General features: G+C 38.8%; 4 protein-coding genes across 19 annotated transcripts in view; 2 read left to right on the top strand and 2 right to left on the bottom strand.

Moving 5' to 3' along the window:
- Positions 1-18,135, bottom strand: part of LOC141421231 (CD109 antigen-like) — a 30,134-nt gene extending 11,999 nt beyond the window's left edge. For 2 of the 5 annotated variants that reach the window (XM_074066912.1, XM_074066911.1), the window contains exons 1-7: positions 17,976-18,133; positions 17,588-17,723; positions 8,890-8,986; positions 7,446-7,469; positions 4,321-4,544; positions 2,432-2,503; positions 2,279-2,340 (exon numbers count right to left, since the gene is read on the bottom strand). In XM_074066912.1, coding sequence (XP_073923013.1) covers positions 4,323-4,544; positions 7,446-7,469; positions 8,890-8,952 — 309 coding nt within the window. In that variant the 5' untranslated portion in view covers positions 8,953-8,986; positions 17,588-17,723; positions 17,976-18,133 and the 3' untranslated portion in view covers positions 2,279-2,340; positions 2,432-2,503; positions 4,321-4,322. Of the gene's footprint in view, positions 1-2,278; positions 2,341-2,431; positions 2,504-4,320; positions 4,545-7,445; positions 7,556-8,889; positions 8,987-17,587; positions 17,724-17,852 lie in introns of all 5 variants that reach the window. The other 3 variants (XR_012445858.1, XM_074066913.1, XR_012445857.1) reach the window with 3 other exon arrangements.
- Positions 1-18,854, top strand: part of LOC141421230 (inhibitor of Bruton tyrosine kinase-like) — a 1,912,155-nt gene that overhangs the window by 192,475 nt on the left and 1,700,826 nt on the right. The window lies entirely within an intron of this gene.
- The window catches only part of LOC141410465 (inhibitor of Bruton tyrosine kinase-like), a 973,048-nt gene that overhangs the window by 794,020 nt on the left and 160,174 nt on the right, over positions 1-18,854 (bottom strand). The gene's annotated exons all lie outside the window — the stretch shown is intronic.
- Positions 18,230-18,854, top strand: part of LOC109676132 (sialin) — an 86,775-nt gene continuing 86,150 nt past the window's right edge. For 7 of the 11 annotated variants that reach the window (XR_012445855.1, XR_002211514.2, XR_002211516.2 and 4 more), the window contains exon 1: positions 18,231-18,445. The gene's annotated coding sequence lies outside the window, so the exon portion shown is untranslated. Of the gene's footprint in view, positions 18,446-18,854 lie in introns of all 11 variants that reach the window. The other 4 variants (XM_074066903.1, XM_074066904.1, XM_074066901.1 and 1 more) reach the window with 1 other exon arrangement.

The raw sequence follows: 18,854 nt of genomic DNA, 5'->3' as shown, positions 1-18,854 counted from the left end.
TTATATATATATATATGTTTTTATTTCATTTACATATTTGTTAATTTTATTCTTTTTATTTTTTATTTTCAATCCTCTCTCTGTCTCTCTAATGCCTTTTCAGCTTATGGTTGAATAGTACACTGTCTCTCCCTGTTTCTTTCTTTGAAACTTTTTTTGTTTCTTTGTTTTATTTTTTTTCTACTTGTTTATTTGTTTTTCACTTTTCCCTTAACTCCTTTGCTTTCCATCCCCTCTCACCCTTCCACTCTAAATATCATTAGTGCTATTATTACAAGCCAGAAAATACTTAATTGCACACAGTAAAGGGACATTAACAACACCAAGGGCAATGACGGGAAGACAGAAAAAAAAAGGGAAACCAGTTTCCCCGCAGCAAAAAATTAGTACAGGAACCAGAGGGAAATGAAGAAAACAGATACTCAGATCCAGACTCAAACAAAATGAAGATAAACTCTGCCAAAGAACCCAATGAAGCCCACAAGAATAATCTAAAAGAAGAAATACTACAGGTACTCAATGAGAATTATATAGAGATGATACTGGATATGGTCAATCAAAATGTACAGGAGACACTCAAGAAATTCCAATACAACAAAAATATGGAATTTGAAAAGCAAAAGAATAAATAAAGGAAAGCATAGAAGCACTGTATAAACACCAAAGTGAAATAGAGAACATGATTAATAAAGAGATAAATGAACTCAGGACAAAAATAGACAACATTAAAGAGGAAATGACCCGGGATATGGAAAACCTCAGAAAAAAGAAAGAAACAGAATTGCAAAACAAAACAGAAGGCCAATCCAGCAGAATAGAACAAACAGAAGACAGAATCTCAGAACTCGAAGATGAAATGGTAATTAAAGGAAAAACCAAGCCCAAAAGACCAAAAATCGTATGTTCTCCCTCATATGTGGACATTAGATCAAGGGCAAACACAACAAGGGGATTGAACTTTGATCACAAGATAAAAGCGAAAGCACACAAGGGAGGGGTGAGGATAGGTAAGACATCTAAAAAATTAGCTAGCATTTGTTGCCCTCAATGCAGAGAAACTAAAGCAGATACCTTAAAAGCAACTGAGGCCAATAGGAAAAGGGGACCAGGAACTATAGAAAAGGTTAGATCAAAAAGAATTAACCTAGAAGGTAACACACATGCACAGGAAATTAATGTGTGTCAACTCCCTGTATAGCTATCCTTATCTCAACCAGCAAAAACCCTTGTTCCTTCCTATTATTGCTTATACTCTCTCTACAACAAAATTAGAAATAAGGGCAAAATAGTTTCTGCTGGGTATCGAGGGGGTGGGGGAAGAGGGAGGGGACGGGGTGGGTGGCAAGGGAGGGGGTGGGGGCAGGGGGGAGAAATGACCCATGCATTGTATGCACATATGAATAATAAAAAAATAATAATAATACACTATTACACAGGCCTATGGAGCCCAAGAATTTTCTAGTGTTAAAGAGAAGGTTGTTGAATTTTGTTTGCCAACAGCCACCAACTGTCCCCTGGACACTACCTAAAAAAAATAGTGGATGAGTTTAATTTTTTGCTAAAGCTAGTAGGATCTCAATTGAAGTTATATTTATCATAATTTTATGCATATACACAAATTCTTGATTTAAAGAAGTTTCAAACCATTTGAAAGCTAGAAAAGCCTTCTTGACAATATAGAGAGTTTAAGCTAGGAAACAGAAAATGGTAAGATTAAAGCAATTCTGATTAGATGTTTTTTAAAAATCATTATTTTTAAATTCTCAATTCTGATTTCTCTTCTGTTCTTAATTTTTGATGACACATAATACTTGTGCATACTTATGGGATATAATATAACATTTCAATACACGTATTTAATGTGTAATGCTCAGATTAAGGTAATTGGCATATCCAGTCCTTCAAACATTCCTTTCTTTCTGTTGGAAAAAAACCCTATTTGTGATTGAGAAGAATACAAAGCTCCACTGGGAGAACTGAATTAGCAAAATTGTCCATGGTGGTAGTTATTATTTTCCCTTTCTTACATTTTATGATTTTCCACAATGAATCTATGCTGTCTATCGAACAGAAATTTAAATTTTAAACATAGTATAATTTTTAATTATCTATTTTAAATTGAAAATGCATGTATAGGTGAAGAAAGAAAAAAGATATTTAATTGTGGTGCAAAAAACACAGGATATAGTGTTAAAAATAGTAAGTTAAGTGTAGGCATAAGGTGGACATCATAAGATAATTGTAAAATAGATCATAAACATATTCTATAAGAGATTACCACATAGCTAAATTCCTTCTGTTGTTTGTTGCCACTAACCACCAATGCAAAAGGTGATCCACCTAGACAAAAAAAAATAGTAGTTAATATGTACATATCAAGAGCAAGAGAGTCTAATTACATTGTACTTATCAAGCGAGTTTTAGGCATTACCTTTATATTTTCATCTCTTGTTTTTAGCTGGATGTATGGTTTACTAGGAGATGTAAACATGCCATGAACTGCCTACAACAAAAGAAAGAAAAGCTATAAATTTTCATCTTCAATAACCTGGAGAAAAGATGTTACCAGCTGAATAATTACTGAAAGCCTAAATCACTTTCACTTTTTCTCATTCACCAGACATTGGCTCTTCATCATTTTCTAGCTTATACTGTAAAGAATCTGCTGGCTTTAAAAGACAGAACTGCCATATGATCCAGTGATACCACTCCTGGGCATCTACCCAAAGGAACGTAAGTCAGGATACAATAGAGATACCTGTACACCAATGCTCATTGCAGCACTATTCACAATAGCCAAGCTATGGAAACAACCCAGATGCCCTACAAATGATGAATGGATCAAGAAATTGTGATATATATACACAATGGAGTTTTTCTCAACCACTAGAATAATGATATGTGGTTTGAAAGTAAATGGATGCAACTGGAGGACATGATGTTACATGAAGTAAGCCAGTAAGCCAGGCTCAGAAAGACAAAGGCTGCACGTTTTCTCTCATACATAGAAGATAGATCCAAAAGGTAAGCATATACGCAAAAATAGGCATGATCATATGCAAACTTATGTGTAGAATATGTTAGTAAGAGTGAACCACTCTATGGAACTTGGGGAAACAGGGAAAGGGAAAGAGAAAGATAGAGCATCAGTAATATCGCAAAACATAACACTGTGAAGGTAGAAGAATGTGCATTGAAAGCTGCTGAAAAGGGGGGTTGGGAGATAAAGAGGTAAGAGAGAGAAATGGAAGGGGTTGAACAGCCAAAATAAAGTACACCCACAGCGGGGATAAACAGAAAAGCACCTTTGAACATCAACTTAAATATTAATAATAAAGACAGGACTGTAAAATAGGTATAGTGTGTGTCGGGGTCAGGGGTATTTGTGGGACAGGGGAGGGTGAATGAAGGAGAGGAAGGTGAGGGTATATGGTTGATGGACTTCATATACTTACATGAAATAGAACCAAGAAACCTCTTGCAATTGCTTTAAGTGGGTCGGGGAGGGAGGTGAGGGGGAGAGAGGATGGGGATGATCTAACCAATGTACAATATAAACCTAATCAGAACTGTCACTATGAGTCCCCCTCTGTATAACAAAAATATAATAATGAAAAATTTTATAATGAAAAAAAGAATCTGCTAGCTTTAAAACATGGGAATGGATCCATGCTAACATAACCTAGAGGAAAAAAAGCACAGCCCTAAGTTACTTCAGAAACAAAGGTGTTTCATCATGGAACCTGGAAAAGGGGAAAATAAAATGAAAAATACATTCATTCCTTTTTTCAACAACACACAGCTCAAAAAATAGGAAACAAAATACAATATAAATAAAAAGAGTAAAAATCAAAGTGGCCATTCTTATGAAGCACCGTGCTCAACCAGTGGTCTAATATGGCAGGGCTGGATAAGCAAAAGAAAGGTCACAGAAATAGTGGGGGATTCTCAGATGAGCCATTCTGGGAAAGACATCCCAAGAAAGGCATGCAAGTGTAAACATAGTCCTCTTTCATTTCAGATCTTTCCAAAATAAAATTTCAAATGACTGAAAAGTCAACCTAAATGAGGGTTGCAGGACATTCACCGTATCTTCATATTGCTGTTCTTCTGTGTTCCTCCAAATCAAGGTAAAAGGTAACATTCAGAGTAACCCTTCCTCACTGTCATTATGCTACTTCTACCATTTTCTCTTATTTTCAAAAAAGATGAAAACATGTCTACTTCCTCTGGACTCTGAGCTCTGACAGGTTGAGTGCTACCCCGAAACTAGAACTGTAAAGGTGCTGCAGTGACATAGTGATGGGAAGCAGACGGCACCTTCAATTGCAGCTCACTGGAATCGTCCAGAATTGGAAATTCAATCTTGAAGATCCCATTTTGGGGGACAGTATAGTTAATGGTCTGGCATTTTCTGTTTCCTGATTTCCACTGCTCCACCTGGTCCAGGAACTGGTACTGTTCCTCTGTGTCACTGCTATTACTACATTATTGTTTCTTTCTTCAGGAGTCAGTCGATTGGTATCAGAACGGGTGGCCTTGACCTAATTGTCAAAACAAGATATTTTTAAAACAGGGAACAAGAAAAGCAAGGACTTAAGTTCAATTGAATCCAGTTTCCCGTACTATTCCCATGAAACCGAACTACTTTCCAGATTCAGTGACCCTTCTCTAGGAGGTGTCTGACCCCACAGTCTCTGCCTTTTAGTTCTATGGCTTCCTCATCTTCCCCAGCTCCACAACAACCTCCTTCACTTCATACCTCTTTTTCTGCATGCTCCCCTCAGTGTCCCTTTTGGGTCACCTTCCCACTCTAAACTCCCTCTAAATGTGGGAATTTGTCAAGGTCATATATTCAATTGTCTATTCTTTACCCTTCCTCAAAGGTCTCAGCATTCCTATGGCTTCACTTGACATCTATTTGTGTTTAGACCCCAAATCTAAAATCCCCACCCTCACCTTGCTCTGGAGCTCATAATATTCTAAAGTTCCATTTCTCTGTAGGAAATTTCTACTTGGATGCCCAGTCACCTCAAATTCAACACATCTAAGAATGAGCAACCATTTTGCCTTTCCTGTTTTTAACTGACACCATAATCTTTATTATTATTATTATTATTATTATATTGTTTTCCTGGGGGTACATTCTGACATTTACAAACGTTCTTACTATTAATATATCATAGTTGAATTCACCCCCTCCATCATTCTTGTTTATCTCCCCCAACTATTGCTGAAATAGTTTCAACAGGTCTCATTTTTCCATTTACATACATGTGTACATAACATTTTCACTACACTCACCCTCCTATTCCCTTTCCTCATATCCTCCACCCTGCCACTAGTACCAACCCCCAGACAAGACCTGTTTACCTGCTTGTTCTCCATTTTTGAAAAAAGGGAGGTATCTCATCAAATCTCTGATGATGTTAACTACTTAATCTATACAACCGTAAGTCTACCAACTTTTCTGGATTTTGCTTCTTGTATATTTGGAATTATGAGAAGTATAGTGACATTGTAAATATACAGAGCAAGAGATGTCTGGAGATGAATTAAGAGAAGAATATAGGGGCCAGACTGTGAGGATTTGACTTTGCCATGTTTACAAAATTGGACTTTTACCTTACAGACAAGTGTAAAAAAGATAATTTTAAATAAAGAATGTTTTGTTCAAAAAAGAACAAGATACTTTTTTTTGCTTAAGATAGCTATACAGAGAGTTTCACCATAACACTTCAATCTATATGTGTTATTATAACCCAAACTGCTTCCTACCCCCTATTTTTCTTTCCTTTTTTTTTTTTTTGGCAGCACTGTGGTTGAACTCAGGGCCTCACATTTATAAGGCAGGTGCTCTACTACTTGAGCCACTCCACCAGCCCTGTTTTGTGTTGGGCTTTTTTCAACATAGGGTCTCACGATGCACTTGCCCCAAGATGGCTTCGAACCACAATCCTCCTGATCTCTGCCTTCTGAGTAGCTAGGATTACAGATGTGAGCCAGCAGCACCCAGCTGACACCACAATTCTTCCAGTCTTACTATCTCTGAATTTTCCCTCACTCTCCCCACTTCTCAAACACCAAGTCCCATATTTTTTCTGCTCCCTCCTCTCTACAAGCACAACTACCATCAACAAGGCTCTTCCTGGCCTCACACCTGGGCTGCACATAGCCCTGCTCAGGCTTTCTAGAAGACTCTCGCCTTATCCCACCCATGTTCATAAGTCTTCTAGGTTTCTCACTGCCCACAGGACAAAGTTTAAACCCCAGGTTTTCCTACTGTTTTCCCACTCCCAGACACAACCCTCTTGTCCAGTCACTATTGTATGAATATGCCCTGATCTTGCGAACCAGAGCTCCCGCTCTTTCAGCTCATCTTACTCTCTACCTCCCACTGCCATGTCCAAACATTTAAAACACTAACAATCTTGAAATACATCATTTAGAGCTTCCTTTCCCATAAAACATCCCTTAATAACCCCCACCCCATCCCCAAACCAGTGCTCCCTCAGTGAACTCCCATTGTTCCACTCTACTCATTTGGAAATGATCATTTGCAGCTTCACAGTTTTTTACTTGCCTTTCAAACTATCTATGTTACCAAGGTCATTAAAATCAGGAACTACCTAAAACTTTTCTTCATATATTCAAGAAGAAGAGACCCCCTTACTTTCTTTAAATCAAGGATTGACTAGCAAGCAGGCATGCCAATCCATTATTTCTATAAGTAACGTTTAGTTGGAACATAGCCACTCTCTTTTGTTTATAAAATGGCAGAGTTGAGTAGCTGTGACAAGAGACCATATGGCTTACAAAGCAGAAAATATTTAGTGTCCAATGCTATGTAGAAAAAGTATACCAGTCCCTGCTTTAAATCCCTATAGAAATTAATTCATGATCCTAATATTACATTGCCTGGAACTGTACTTCTATGCTTAGTTTCTTGGCACCATCACAAAAACTGAACTTCAGGCTAGGGACTGGGTCTTTCTTAGCTTTTCAAGCCCAGCCTAGCACCATGTCTTGTATACCATCAAAATTTACTCAGGTAATATTACTTCAACAGTCTCTGAACAAAAAAGAGTATATTTGTTTGATAATTTTGAATACTATATATTTGCTACAGCTAAAATTACTCATTCTAAAATCAAGTTTAAAGTAAGTTTATGATTGCCCATTAATAAAATCCTCAATGAATAAATCCACATTACTTATTAAATAAATTTTCAGGAAAATATTTTTGTTGTTGTTAGGACCTACTTTAAAAAAATAATATTAGACAAAGGCCATTTGTAAACAATTCTATGTGTCTCACACATCTAAAGAGGAAAAATAATTATCTACTTTTTGGGTTAAATTTTTAAATAAACATGTAAAATATTATTTCCCTTTCATTGAATTGAACTTATTACTACAGACTTGTAATAAATATACCAACTTACAGTGGCTGTGAAGTTGAGAGATGGCTTCAAAACAATAGAATAATCAAAAAATTCAATGATATAATCATGCTGCTTGAAAAACACATTGGCATTTGCATTTCTTGAGACACCTATTTGGAGAATTGCACAATTTGGAATGCAAAAATATTATTTCGCCACAATTTCTATCCACCCAATTTCTCCATATATGCTACTTGCCAAATGGGTTTGAGGGGATTAAGAAATTAGAGGATACAAGCCTTGTTTCCATATTGGCTTTGACACTAAAAGAACCACATCATTCTATTATGTTCTTTACGGACTCCTAAACACCCCTACTACTCCATCAGTGACATGAACGTCAGCAAACTAGAGCTACTGAGAGAATGGTACTTTGTTTACTCAGTAATTGGTTAAACTTGTTGAAATACTGACAGGTTCTAATAATTAATCTTTTTTCCAGTACTGGGTTTGAACTCAGGTCCTTGAACCTGCTAGGCAGAAGCTCTTCCACTTGAGTCACACCCCTAGCTCTTATTTTATTATTAAAGGAGAAAACTATTTAGTTAAGATGTCAGACTAAGTGATTTTTAAAAAGGAAGAAGAAGGAAAAACAGAGAAAAAGAAAGAAAGGGAGAGAGGGAAGAGAGGGAGGAAGAGGAGGGAGGAAAAGAGAGAAGAAGAGAGAGAAAGGAAGGAACAAAGGAAGAAAGAGAGAGAGAGAGACACAGAGAGAGAGAGAAAGAAAGAAAGAGAAAGAAAGAAAGAAAGAAAGAAAGAGAAAGAAAGAAGGAAGATAGCTTATCTTGTGGTTTCAGGCTGAAAAATAAAGAAAAGAGTAGAAATGGAAAGTATTGCAAATAGCTATCACATGATTGAAGTACAAACTTGCAAAGAAAATAAGTTTCACTTTTATTATGAGAGTCCTAAAAGTTAAACTAATTAATAGTTGTGATAATTTCAATATTCATTAACATCTTTAGAAAAGCAACAAATACCTCAAATGAAAGTGCTAGTTACAATGAGAGAGATGACAGAGGAGCAGCACATAGACAGCTTTACATTCACTTCAAAGTAATTCTGTCACTGTGGCTACAATTTCTATTGGCCCAGGGATAGACAAATCCATGTGTTCAGAATGCCCATCTGAAAAATCTATTACCTTTTTCATCTCTTCATCATTAAAAAAGAAGTTTGCAGATCCATTTATCTGTTTTGTTTCAAAGTTCAATTATATTTTTCATTTTAGGAATTCAAACACTAGAAATAAAACTCACAACAATAAAATGCTCTGACTGCATTTTAATCACTATAAGTGGGTACATTCTCACTTTTCCAATGCTTTTGGAAAGCTCTTCATTTTCTGATAGTCCACTTTTGTTAGTTCAGTATAAGATCTTGTTTCTAGAAACAAAAAAGTTTAAATTTTCCCCACCACCAGTGATAAAATATCTGCAAAAGTTACCTTAAATTTTTTTGTAATATTTTTCTTCTCTCCCCAAAACGACAGAGGTAAAAATGTAAGCATTATATCTCCTTTCACTGGCTTCCCATATGTATACCTGAAAAACAATAAACGATTAGTTGTTTTATGATTGTTTTCCTTTTTTATTTTATATTTTCAACATGAGAGTGCCAGAGGGATACAACGGATATACAATTTTCAGTACCATATTTTAAAAGTACATTACTAAAACTATACTTTTACTACAATTTTTTAAAATAAGCACAAACCAGGCATCATGGTGATGCATACCTGAAATCCAAGTATTCTGGAGGCTGAGGTAGGAGGGTTGTGAGTTTAAGACCAACTGGGACCTAACTGATGTCTACAGATATTTCATCCGACAACAGCACAATATACATTCCTCTCAGCAGCCCAGGGAAGTTTCTCCAAAACACATCATATCTTAGGGCACAAAGCAAGCCTCAGCAAGAAAACAGAAATAACCCCCTCCATTCTATCTGATCACAATGCATTAAAACTAGAACTCAACAACAAAAGCAATAGCAGAAAATATGCAAATAACTGGAGACTGAATAACATATGGCTCAACTATCAGTGGGTCACAGAAGAAATAACAGAGGAAATCAAAAGGTCCCTGGAGCTAATGAAAATGAAAATATCACCTACCAGAACCTATGTGACACAGCAAAGGCAATCCTAAGGGGCAAATTTATAGCCATGAGTGCATATATTAAACGGACAGAAAGATCTCCATTAAACAACCTAATACTACCTCTCAAATTCCTAGAAAAACAAGAATAAGCAAAACCCAAATAAAGCAGAAGAAGAGAAATAAAAATAAGGGCCAAAAAATAATGAAATGAGACCCAAAAAAACCATACAAACAATCAACAAAACAAAAAGCTGGTTCTTTGAAAAAAGTAAGCAAGGTTGACAAGTGCCTGACAAATCTGACTAAAATGAGGAGGAAAAAGACCCAAACTAGTAAAATCAGAAGTGAAAAAGGGGGAGATAACAACAAATACCAGGAAAATCATCAGAGACTGCTCTGAGAACCCATATTTCAATAAATTGGAAAATCTTGAAGAAATGGACAAATTTCTAGATACTTATGAGCATCCAAAACTGAGCCTGGAGGATATTAATCACCTAAACAGGACTATAACATATAATGAAATTGAAGCAGCAATAAAGAGCCTCCCAAAAAAGAAAAGTCCAGAACCTGGTGGATTCTCTGCTGAATTTTACCAGACCTTTAAGGAAAAACTAATACCAACTCTTCTTAAACTTTTCCATGAAATAGAAAGGAAGGAACACTGCGTAACTCATTCTATGAAGCCAGTATTACACTAATCCCAAAACTAGACAAAGACACATCCAAAAAGGAGAACTATAGGCCAATCTCTTTAATGAATATTGACATAAAATTCCTCAATAAAATAATGACAAACTGAATCCAACAACATATCAGAAAGATTATTCACCAAGAGCAAGTCGGCTTCATCCCAGAGATGCAGCTAGGTTCAACATATGCAAATCTATAAATGTAATACAGCATATTAATAGAAGCAAAGACATAAACCACACTTGATCGTCTCAATAGTTACAGAAAAAGCCTTTGGTAAGATTCAATACTATTTTATGGTAAAAGCTCTAAGAAAACTAGGAATAGAAGGAATGTACCTCAATATTATAAAGGCTATATATGATAAACCTATAGCCAACATCATACTTAATGGGAAAAAACTGAATCCATTTTCCCTAAAGTCAAGAACAAGGCAAGGATGCCCACTCTCCCCACTCCTATTCAACATAGTCCTGGAATTCCTAGCCAGAGCAATAGGGCAAGTAGAAGAAACAAAAGGAATACAAATAGGTAAAGAAATAGTCAAAGTATCCTTATTCACAGATGACATGACTTTATTCCTTAAAGACCAAAAAAACTCCTAGACACCATAAACAGCTTCAGCAATGCGGCAGGATACAAAATCAACTTACAAAAATCATTAGCCTTTCTCTACGCCAACAATGAATAAATTGAGAAATAATATAGAAAAACAATTCCACTTACAATAGCCTCAAAAAAAAATCAAATGCCTAGGAATAAACTTAACAAAGGATGTAAATGACCTCTACAAGGAGAACTACTAACCACTGAAGAAAGAAATGGCCCAAACAATGTATGTACATATGAATAAATGAATTAAAAAATGAACAAATTTGGAAAAATATCAGTAATCACTGGAGTAAATAGTTAATAGCATTTTATTATTCTATACTCTAATTTTGTGTATACTTAAACTTTTTCATAATGAAAACGTTTTTGTTAAGGCATGTATGCTGAAATGATTTTAAAGGATTATGCTCATCTACTTCCCTTAAGACTATAGGGCATAAGAAACTGAAATAAAAGATAATCTAGGTTTTCAAATCAGATCATTTGCTGTGCAGTGATAAAAGGGGATAGGGTAGGGATGATTGGGCTTAACTGAGTAATGATTGGAATTCTTTTTCCACTGTTATGTTGTTTGGCAATCAAGTCCAAAGGTGAGGTAATTTCCCTAAGTCTGCATCATAGCAGTCATTGTATACCTTCCCATGTCTAAGTAATCAAAATGTCAACTATGAAAACAACAACTGTAAAACATAATTGAAGATGTCAGAAATAGAGGTCAGTAGACAGACACCTGACCCCAGTCCAATCCCACACAAACTTTGGACAGTCCTTGCTATCATTTGGATTTTAAATGTCCCTAAAGGCCTCTTTTTTGTGTGTCTGTGGTACTGGGGTTTGAACTCTGGGCCTACACATTGAGACACTCCATCAGCCCTTTTTTGTGATAGGTTTTTTTTTACAGATAGGGTCTTGTGAACTATTTGCCCAGGCTGGCTTTGAACCTCAATCCTCCTGATCTCTGTCTTCTTAGTAGCTAGGATTACAGAAGTGAGTCATCAATGCCTGGCTTCCCTACAGGCTTTTTAAGGAGGGAAGTTTATTTTGGCTTATGGTTTCAGAGATTTCAGTCAATGGCTACTTGGACCTGTTGCCTTGGAACTGTAGCATCACAGAACATCATGGCAAGAGTGCATAGCAGAAAGTATTTGTTCATCTCATGAGTGGCCGGGAAGAGAGATGAAGAAAAGGGACTAGAGGACTAACATTTCCATCAAGAACATACCTTCAATGATCTAACTTCCTTCCACTAGACCCATCTCCTAAAAGTTCAGCACCTCCCAATAGCACCACAGGTTGGGGACTAAGCCTTTACCACCTGGGCATTGGAGGGACATTCAAAATCCAAGTTTTAATGAGTTATATTTTTAAAGGTTAAATTCATAAAAACAGAATGTAATGAAAGTTGTCAGGGGTTAGAAGGAGGGTGAGATGGAGAGTTGTTATTAAATCTGTATAAAATTTTAAGTTATGTAAGAGGAATAAATTCTGGAGCTATGCTGTACAATATGATGTCTACAACTAATGATACTGTATTATCCACTTAAATGGTCAAGAGGCCCCGGTGCTGATGGCTCATGCTTGTAATCCTAGCAATTTGGGAGGTTGAGATTGGGAGAACTGTGGTTCAAGGACAGCCCAAGCAAATAGTTTGCCAGCCCCATCTCCAAAATAAGCAGAGCAAAATGGACGGGAGGTATGGCTCAAGCAATATAGCAGCTGCTTTGCAAGTGTGAAGTCCTGAGTTCAAACTCCAGGCCCACCAAAAAAACATAAATAAGTCAAGAGAATAGATCTCATATTAACTGTTCTCACAACAACCAAGGAGATGGATGTGTCTAATAGCTTGACTGTGGCGATAATTTCACAGGTGCAGGCAACTAGCTAACCTCATCTAACTGGATGCATTAAATGTGTGCAGTGTTTTGTATATCAATTTTGCCTTAATACAGTGTTTTTTAAATTCTATTGAGTTCGGGGTTTCATTTCTGACCATTAGTTCCTGAGGCACTATGCCTTTTGTTAGTCATAAAATACATGAATTTCTAGGCAGAAAGAATTCTGACCCAAAAGGACTGTCAGGAAGGGCTGATTCAGTAACACTGTGGTTTCACATGCACTTAGGACAGATTTGAACCTTAATCTTCTAATCTGCCCACATCACTCAATTTTCAGTTGCTTTGTATGCATTTTTAGTTCACTTCTGAAGGTAATTCTGTTTCTTGTATGATTCTCTCAGTTGGTATACTATCTGCTCCATTGATATTTTATATTTGCAAATTTTGACTTAAATTTCTCTGAAGTCAAAGAGATAAAACTATGTTTCCTTAAATTTTTCAGGATATTTAAATTTTAGATATCTCTGCCAGGCTTTTCACAGAGGCAATATTAGTTACATCTTTTTTTTTTTTTTTTTAGTGTCCCCCTCCATCAAGGAAAACTGACAAAGAAAATGCCACATAATTTGTAAACAACTAACAATCCCACATTTTATATACTTACCATTAAAATGAATTTCAAGACTAACCAAAATTGTGCTCAAAAGTTTTAAGATATAGGGCTGGGGGCATGGATCAGTAGTGGAGTGCTTAGCTGGCAATCCTGTCCCCAGGTTCCAGCCCCAGCACCAGGAAAGAAAGGGAAGGAAGGGAAGGAAGAGAAGGGATAGAGGTAGAGAGAGATGTAGAGTTAGAGGGAGGGATAGAGGAAATTAGTTTTAACATGCAAAGGAAACACACAAGGTATAGAAAATAAGGGAATTATAAAGAAGTATCCTCAGGATTTGAATACAAGGAAAGGCAATACATCTTAATTGTAGTAGTGACTGTTGCTGACCTTAGACATATCACTTCATTCAGTTTCCATCTATTAGTCTCCTCTTCAAAATGGCAATAGTAATACTCATGAGCTGAGGATACAGCTCAGCAGTAGAGTGTTTGCTTACCACGTGTGAGACTCTGGGTTCAATCTGTCAGTAACAGGCAGACAGACAGACAGACAGACAGACACACAATATTCTCACATGTCTGTATGAGGTAAGAATTACACAATCGTCAAGTTGTACAATACTGAGGAAAATCAAACTCTGCTATGAAAATCATGAACATATGCTTTCATATAAACATGACAGAAAACTGCACCTTTCCCCATCTTATTTTGTTTTTATATTGATCACTGTCTGAGGACAACTGACAGGACAGCTGCCTAAATAAAATATGGGGAAAGTGGCTCAGCTTTTCTGAGACCCCCCCACCCCCACATACAGGGGCTTTTCTTCTCTTTTCCTCTCTGCTAATAAACCTTTGGGGAAAAAAAAAAAAAAAGAAACGAAGATATGGGAAAATATCCTCATGGAGCACAGACTAATTTTAAAATTCCTTCCTAAAAATATTACCACTCTTCTATGGGAAATACATTATTCATTTAAAACTTGCTCTCTAGAATCTATAAATAAAAATATTTCCCCTAACTTTCATAACTGCCAGGGCAGTACTTTATTTTTCCTTGGATAGTATTAAGAAATATTTCCTTCAGGGTACTTGTATGCTCCTTGAATGCAGAAGGCATGTTTATATACCTTGCATACTCCCATAGCAACCAGGACAGAGCCTGACACATAACATAGGGCTTCAAAAATATCCGTTCTCCCTACTCAAAGCTGGAAATGGAAGATAAGTCAAAATTCCAGATCTAAAGCAATGACTCACCTACTATTAGAGTGTCTTAGATAGCTCTAAAACAATGTGCTACTGTAAAGAGGTATATAGCATACATAAAAGCACTGAGTAAGGAAAAGATTATCAAGGAATCACTAAATAAAAGGTGACATTTACCAAAAAGGACATATAGGAACTCACCATACACATAAACAAACAGGTGGAGGGAACAACACAAGGCAAACATGGTATGTGCAAGGATCAGTGAACAGAACAATGTGTGATGCACACAGAAGGTGGCAGCCACGGAGAAAGATGACACTGAAAATGTGCACTGGGTTTCAAAGATTAATACAGAAGAAAGAGTGTATGTCAATAATTTTATGTTGGGTAGGTACACAACTGATAATTTGTGATATAGTAGGTTAAATGGTTATCTATTATAAAATTAATTCTGCCTTTTTATTATTTTTTAATGTGGCTACTAAAAAATTTTAACTTATATATGTAGCTCGAATTGTATTTCTACTGAACAGTACTGGTCTAGTGTTGGTAAAGGAATTACCAACCAAAAATAAATGAGTACCATCAACAACAATCTTTATACTAGTGTGCAATCAGAAAATAAATGCCACATATAAGGGGTGGGAAATGTCATCTTACACTTTTTTCTTTAATCCTCTTGGGAAGACTCTAAATCAAACAAAAACAACAACAGCAATAAAGTACCTCCACTAGGTCTAGGAAGGTCTACCCAGGGCCCAGATGTTAGTTTCCAATACCATTCTCTTTGGAGAAGTAACAGGGGCAGAGAACATACAAGATGAACCTAGACACAGGCGGTGGTAGCTCAGGCCTGTAATCCTAGCTTCTCATGAGGCAGAGATTAGGAGGATCATGGCCTAACACCAGCCCAAGTAAATAGTTGGCGAGACTCTATCTCAAAAATACCCAGCACAAAAAAGGGCTGGTGGAGTGGCTCAAGCAGTACATCACCTGCCTAGAAAGCATGAGGCCCTGAGTTCAAACTCCAGTACCATAAAAAAAAAAGGATGAACCTAGATAAAACATCTTACTCTACCAGAAAGAAAAGCATTGCTCAAAACCATAACAATGGAAGCATGTAAAAAGATACAGAAGCCAAAAAGAAAGTACTCCCAATCACCAAATCTGAAACAATTTGATCAAGAAAATAAATGACAGAGTATGATACCACCAACAAAATCAATAATCTAGGGATTTAAATCCAGTGTATAAAATAACCTGGACTCTATAATCATATAAATAACTAACTAAATAAATGGGGCAGAACAAGCAAGTCTCCCATAACAAAACAGTTGTGCCTTCAAAGTGCTGGAGCATAACTCCCCACCCTTTAAGTGTAGGCTGCACATACTGATTTCCTTCCAAATAGCAAAGTATGGAAAGGGAGTAAAACAATAATTTTGGACTGTAATCATGGCTAAAGAGATGGAGTGCCTGCCTTGCAAGTGTGAAGTCCTAGTTCAAACCACAGTACCACCAAAAAAGAATTTTTTTGCAGTGGAAAAAACCTAACAGACCCTAATTCAGACATGAAATGAAGCTTAACATAATTAGTAGTAATCATCAGTGATAAGTCATGTTGTCAGCACATTCCCTGGAAATTATGTGAGGAGAATGGCTCTACAGCCTTTCTCTAAAACAACCCAATTAATTTTAAGGAAAACATCAGACAAATCCAAACTGAGAGACTTTCTATAAATCCTACCAATACTCTACAAAACTGTCAAGGTCAGCAAAAATGAGGAAGGTGTGAGAAACCATCATAGCCAAGAGGAACCCAAGGACACACAAGGACTTAACGTAACATAACATCCTAGATGGATCCTGGGACAAGAAAAAAATCCAAACAAACTATGAATTTCAGTTAATAATACTTATCAATATTGGCTTAATAGTTGTGATAAGTGTGTCATACTAATGATAACAGATCATGTTAGGCAAAAGGTATAGAAAACTCACTGTACTGACTTTGAACCTTTTCTGCAAACCTAAAATTTCTCAAATAAAAATTGTACTAAGGTTCTGGTGCATGACTCAAGTGGTAGAGGGCCTGTCTCGCAAGTGGAAGGCCCTGGGTTCAAACCTTAGTACTGCCAAAAAGTAAAAATAAAATTAAAAATTAACAAGTTTTTTTAAAAAGAGACTTGCTTTACTTTGAAATCTTTCAAGACTGTTGGAATCTTTATTCCCTTGGCCAAGTCCTTTATAACCTTACTATTCAGTGTGGTCATCTGGAAGATGGTTAGCAACCCAGAGTGTCACACCCACCTCAGATGTGTTGGGGTTCTCAGACAAACAGAACCAATGGGGCGGGGTGGGGGGAGGAGAGGGAAATAGAGAGAGGGGTATGAATATGGTATTGCTTCTACAGTCCCCAAACCCAGGAGAAGGATGGTGGAAGTGGAGGGTACAAGGGTGTGAATGAAATCTGAATTCAGTCTGCTATAGAGAATCCCCACTTTACTTAGGGGAAAAAGGGACTGTAGGGAGGCTGGTATTTTTGTTCTAGTCATTATAGAGGGCAATTAGCTTTACAGATTATGAATTAACCTGACCCCTCAGTGTTGACGCATAAAATTCCACACCAGGCCTGCCGAATCAGAATGCACTTTTTTTCTTTTTCTATACTGTTACTTGAATTCAGGGCCTACACCCTGAACCACTCCAGGAGCCGTTTTTTTGATAGAGTCTCTGGCACTATTTTCCCCAGCTGACTTCGAACCACGATCTTCCTGATCTCTGCCTCCTGAGTAGCTAGGATTACAAGAGTGAGCCACCAGGGCCCGGCTCAAAATGCACATTTTAAAAGTATCCGCTCCGTGACTGTGTACATATTCGAGTATGAGTGGCACATCTCTACAATCCTCAGAGTTTGAAATCCACCTGGCAATTTTAGTCGCCAGATCTTTCATGTTTTAATTTGATCAGGAAGTTTAGGGATGCCCGCAGAAGGCCTCCCACCTGGACCTCACCAATCCTCTTACCTGGCTTACTGAATTATTGCTTGCAACCTTCCCGGATGGCAGCTACCACATCTTACCTTTTCCGTCTGTCTCCACAGAGATGACCTTTATTGCCCAAACAGCTCCAGGCCTGCCCTGCCACGGCCACTGGTTCGTGTTTCCTAGTTCCTCTTTCTTAGAGTCAGCAACTAGGAGAATCTGAGGGAACTAGATCTGAAAGGAAACGCACACATCAGAGGATTAGACAGGCTGAACCACGGGCCACCCCTATATCGGGCTGTTTTCCCCTAGAGAATCAGCCATTTCACTGGACTCTATTATTTCCATTTGCAGTTGTTCTACCTCAAAAGCTATTTTAGGAAAGACCTGCAGTCACGGGGTAAACGGCACAAAGGTTGCTAATATTCCCATCAATTTGGCGACTGACAACTGAGCGTCAAGCGCGCACCACTTCCCTAGTCTTACTTAGAGACTCGAATCGCCGTGCAAGACCCAGGCTTCGAGTCACCCAGCTCCTCCAGCGCGGCCTCGCGCTTTACGACGGTCGGCGGCGGGACGTTCCCAAGAGCACCCGCGGCCACGCCGGCCCCGCCCACCAGACCGGAACTCCGGAACCTTGCTTTCCCCGCCCAGACCTAGGCCGGCGCTGCCGGAACCTAAGATGGTGGGGGACGCAGTAGGCAAGGCCGGCTCTGGGCCAGGCCTCGGTGACAAGACGGGGCGGGGGCGGGGCCAACGCCCGCGCCCCGGCCCCTCCGGGCCAGCGCGGCCCCAGGGCCTGGGCTGTGGGCCCGAGCGCTCCTCCTTGCAGAGTCGCCAGCACCTCAGCTGTGGCAGGCATCGTGAGGCCCACGGCTCGGGGTCCGGCTGTGAATGATGAGGACGAGAACACGGACAGCACCCCGCTCCTGCACGGCGCCTGGAAGCCGAAGCCGGTGAGCGGCGGGACAATCGAGGGGCGGTGGGCCGGCGACACTCCCGGGACGGGCGGTGGTACCGGCGCAGGTGTGTCCCATCCAGGGTACCGACATCCTGGCGGGCCGGCGGGAGCTGTCAGGCGCAAGGGGGCTCAGCGGAGGGGAAGCCCATTCAGGGACCAGCCCGACCGGCCTGTCCGGTGCAGGGACGCCCTCGGGCGGAACCCCGGCAGGTGCAGGTGCAGGTGCAGCCCCACGGGGCCCGCCCGCGGTAGTGCCCACCCAGGGAAGAACCACCTGGGAGGGACCTGCAAATCAATGAGCCGAGGCCAGACAGAGCCTCTGGCTCCCTTCCCTGCGACCGCCAGGTTTCCGCAGCTGCACATCAGCAAGCATGTGATCTGGTGGCTCCCGGGCGGGGAGGACA

The sequence above is a fragment of the Castor canadensis genome, chromosome 3 (genome assembly GCF_047511655.1).
Source record: "Castor canadensis chromosome 3, mCasCan1.hap1v2, whole genome shotgun sequence".
Classification (NCBI taxonomy): Eukaryota; Metazoa; Chordata; class Mammalia; order Rodentia; family Castoridae; genus Castor; species Castor canadensis.
This window is presented reverse-complemented; position numbering and strand designations above follow the sequence as displayed.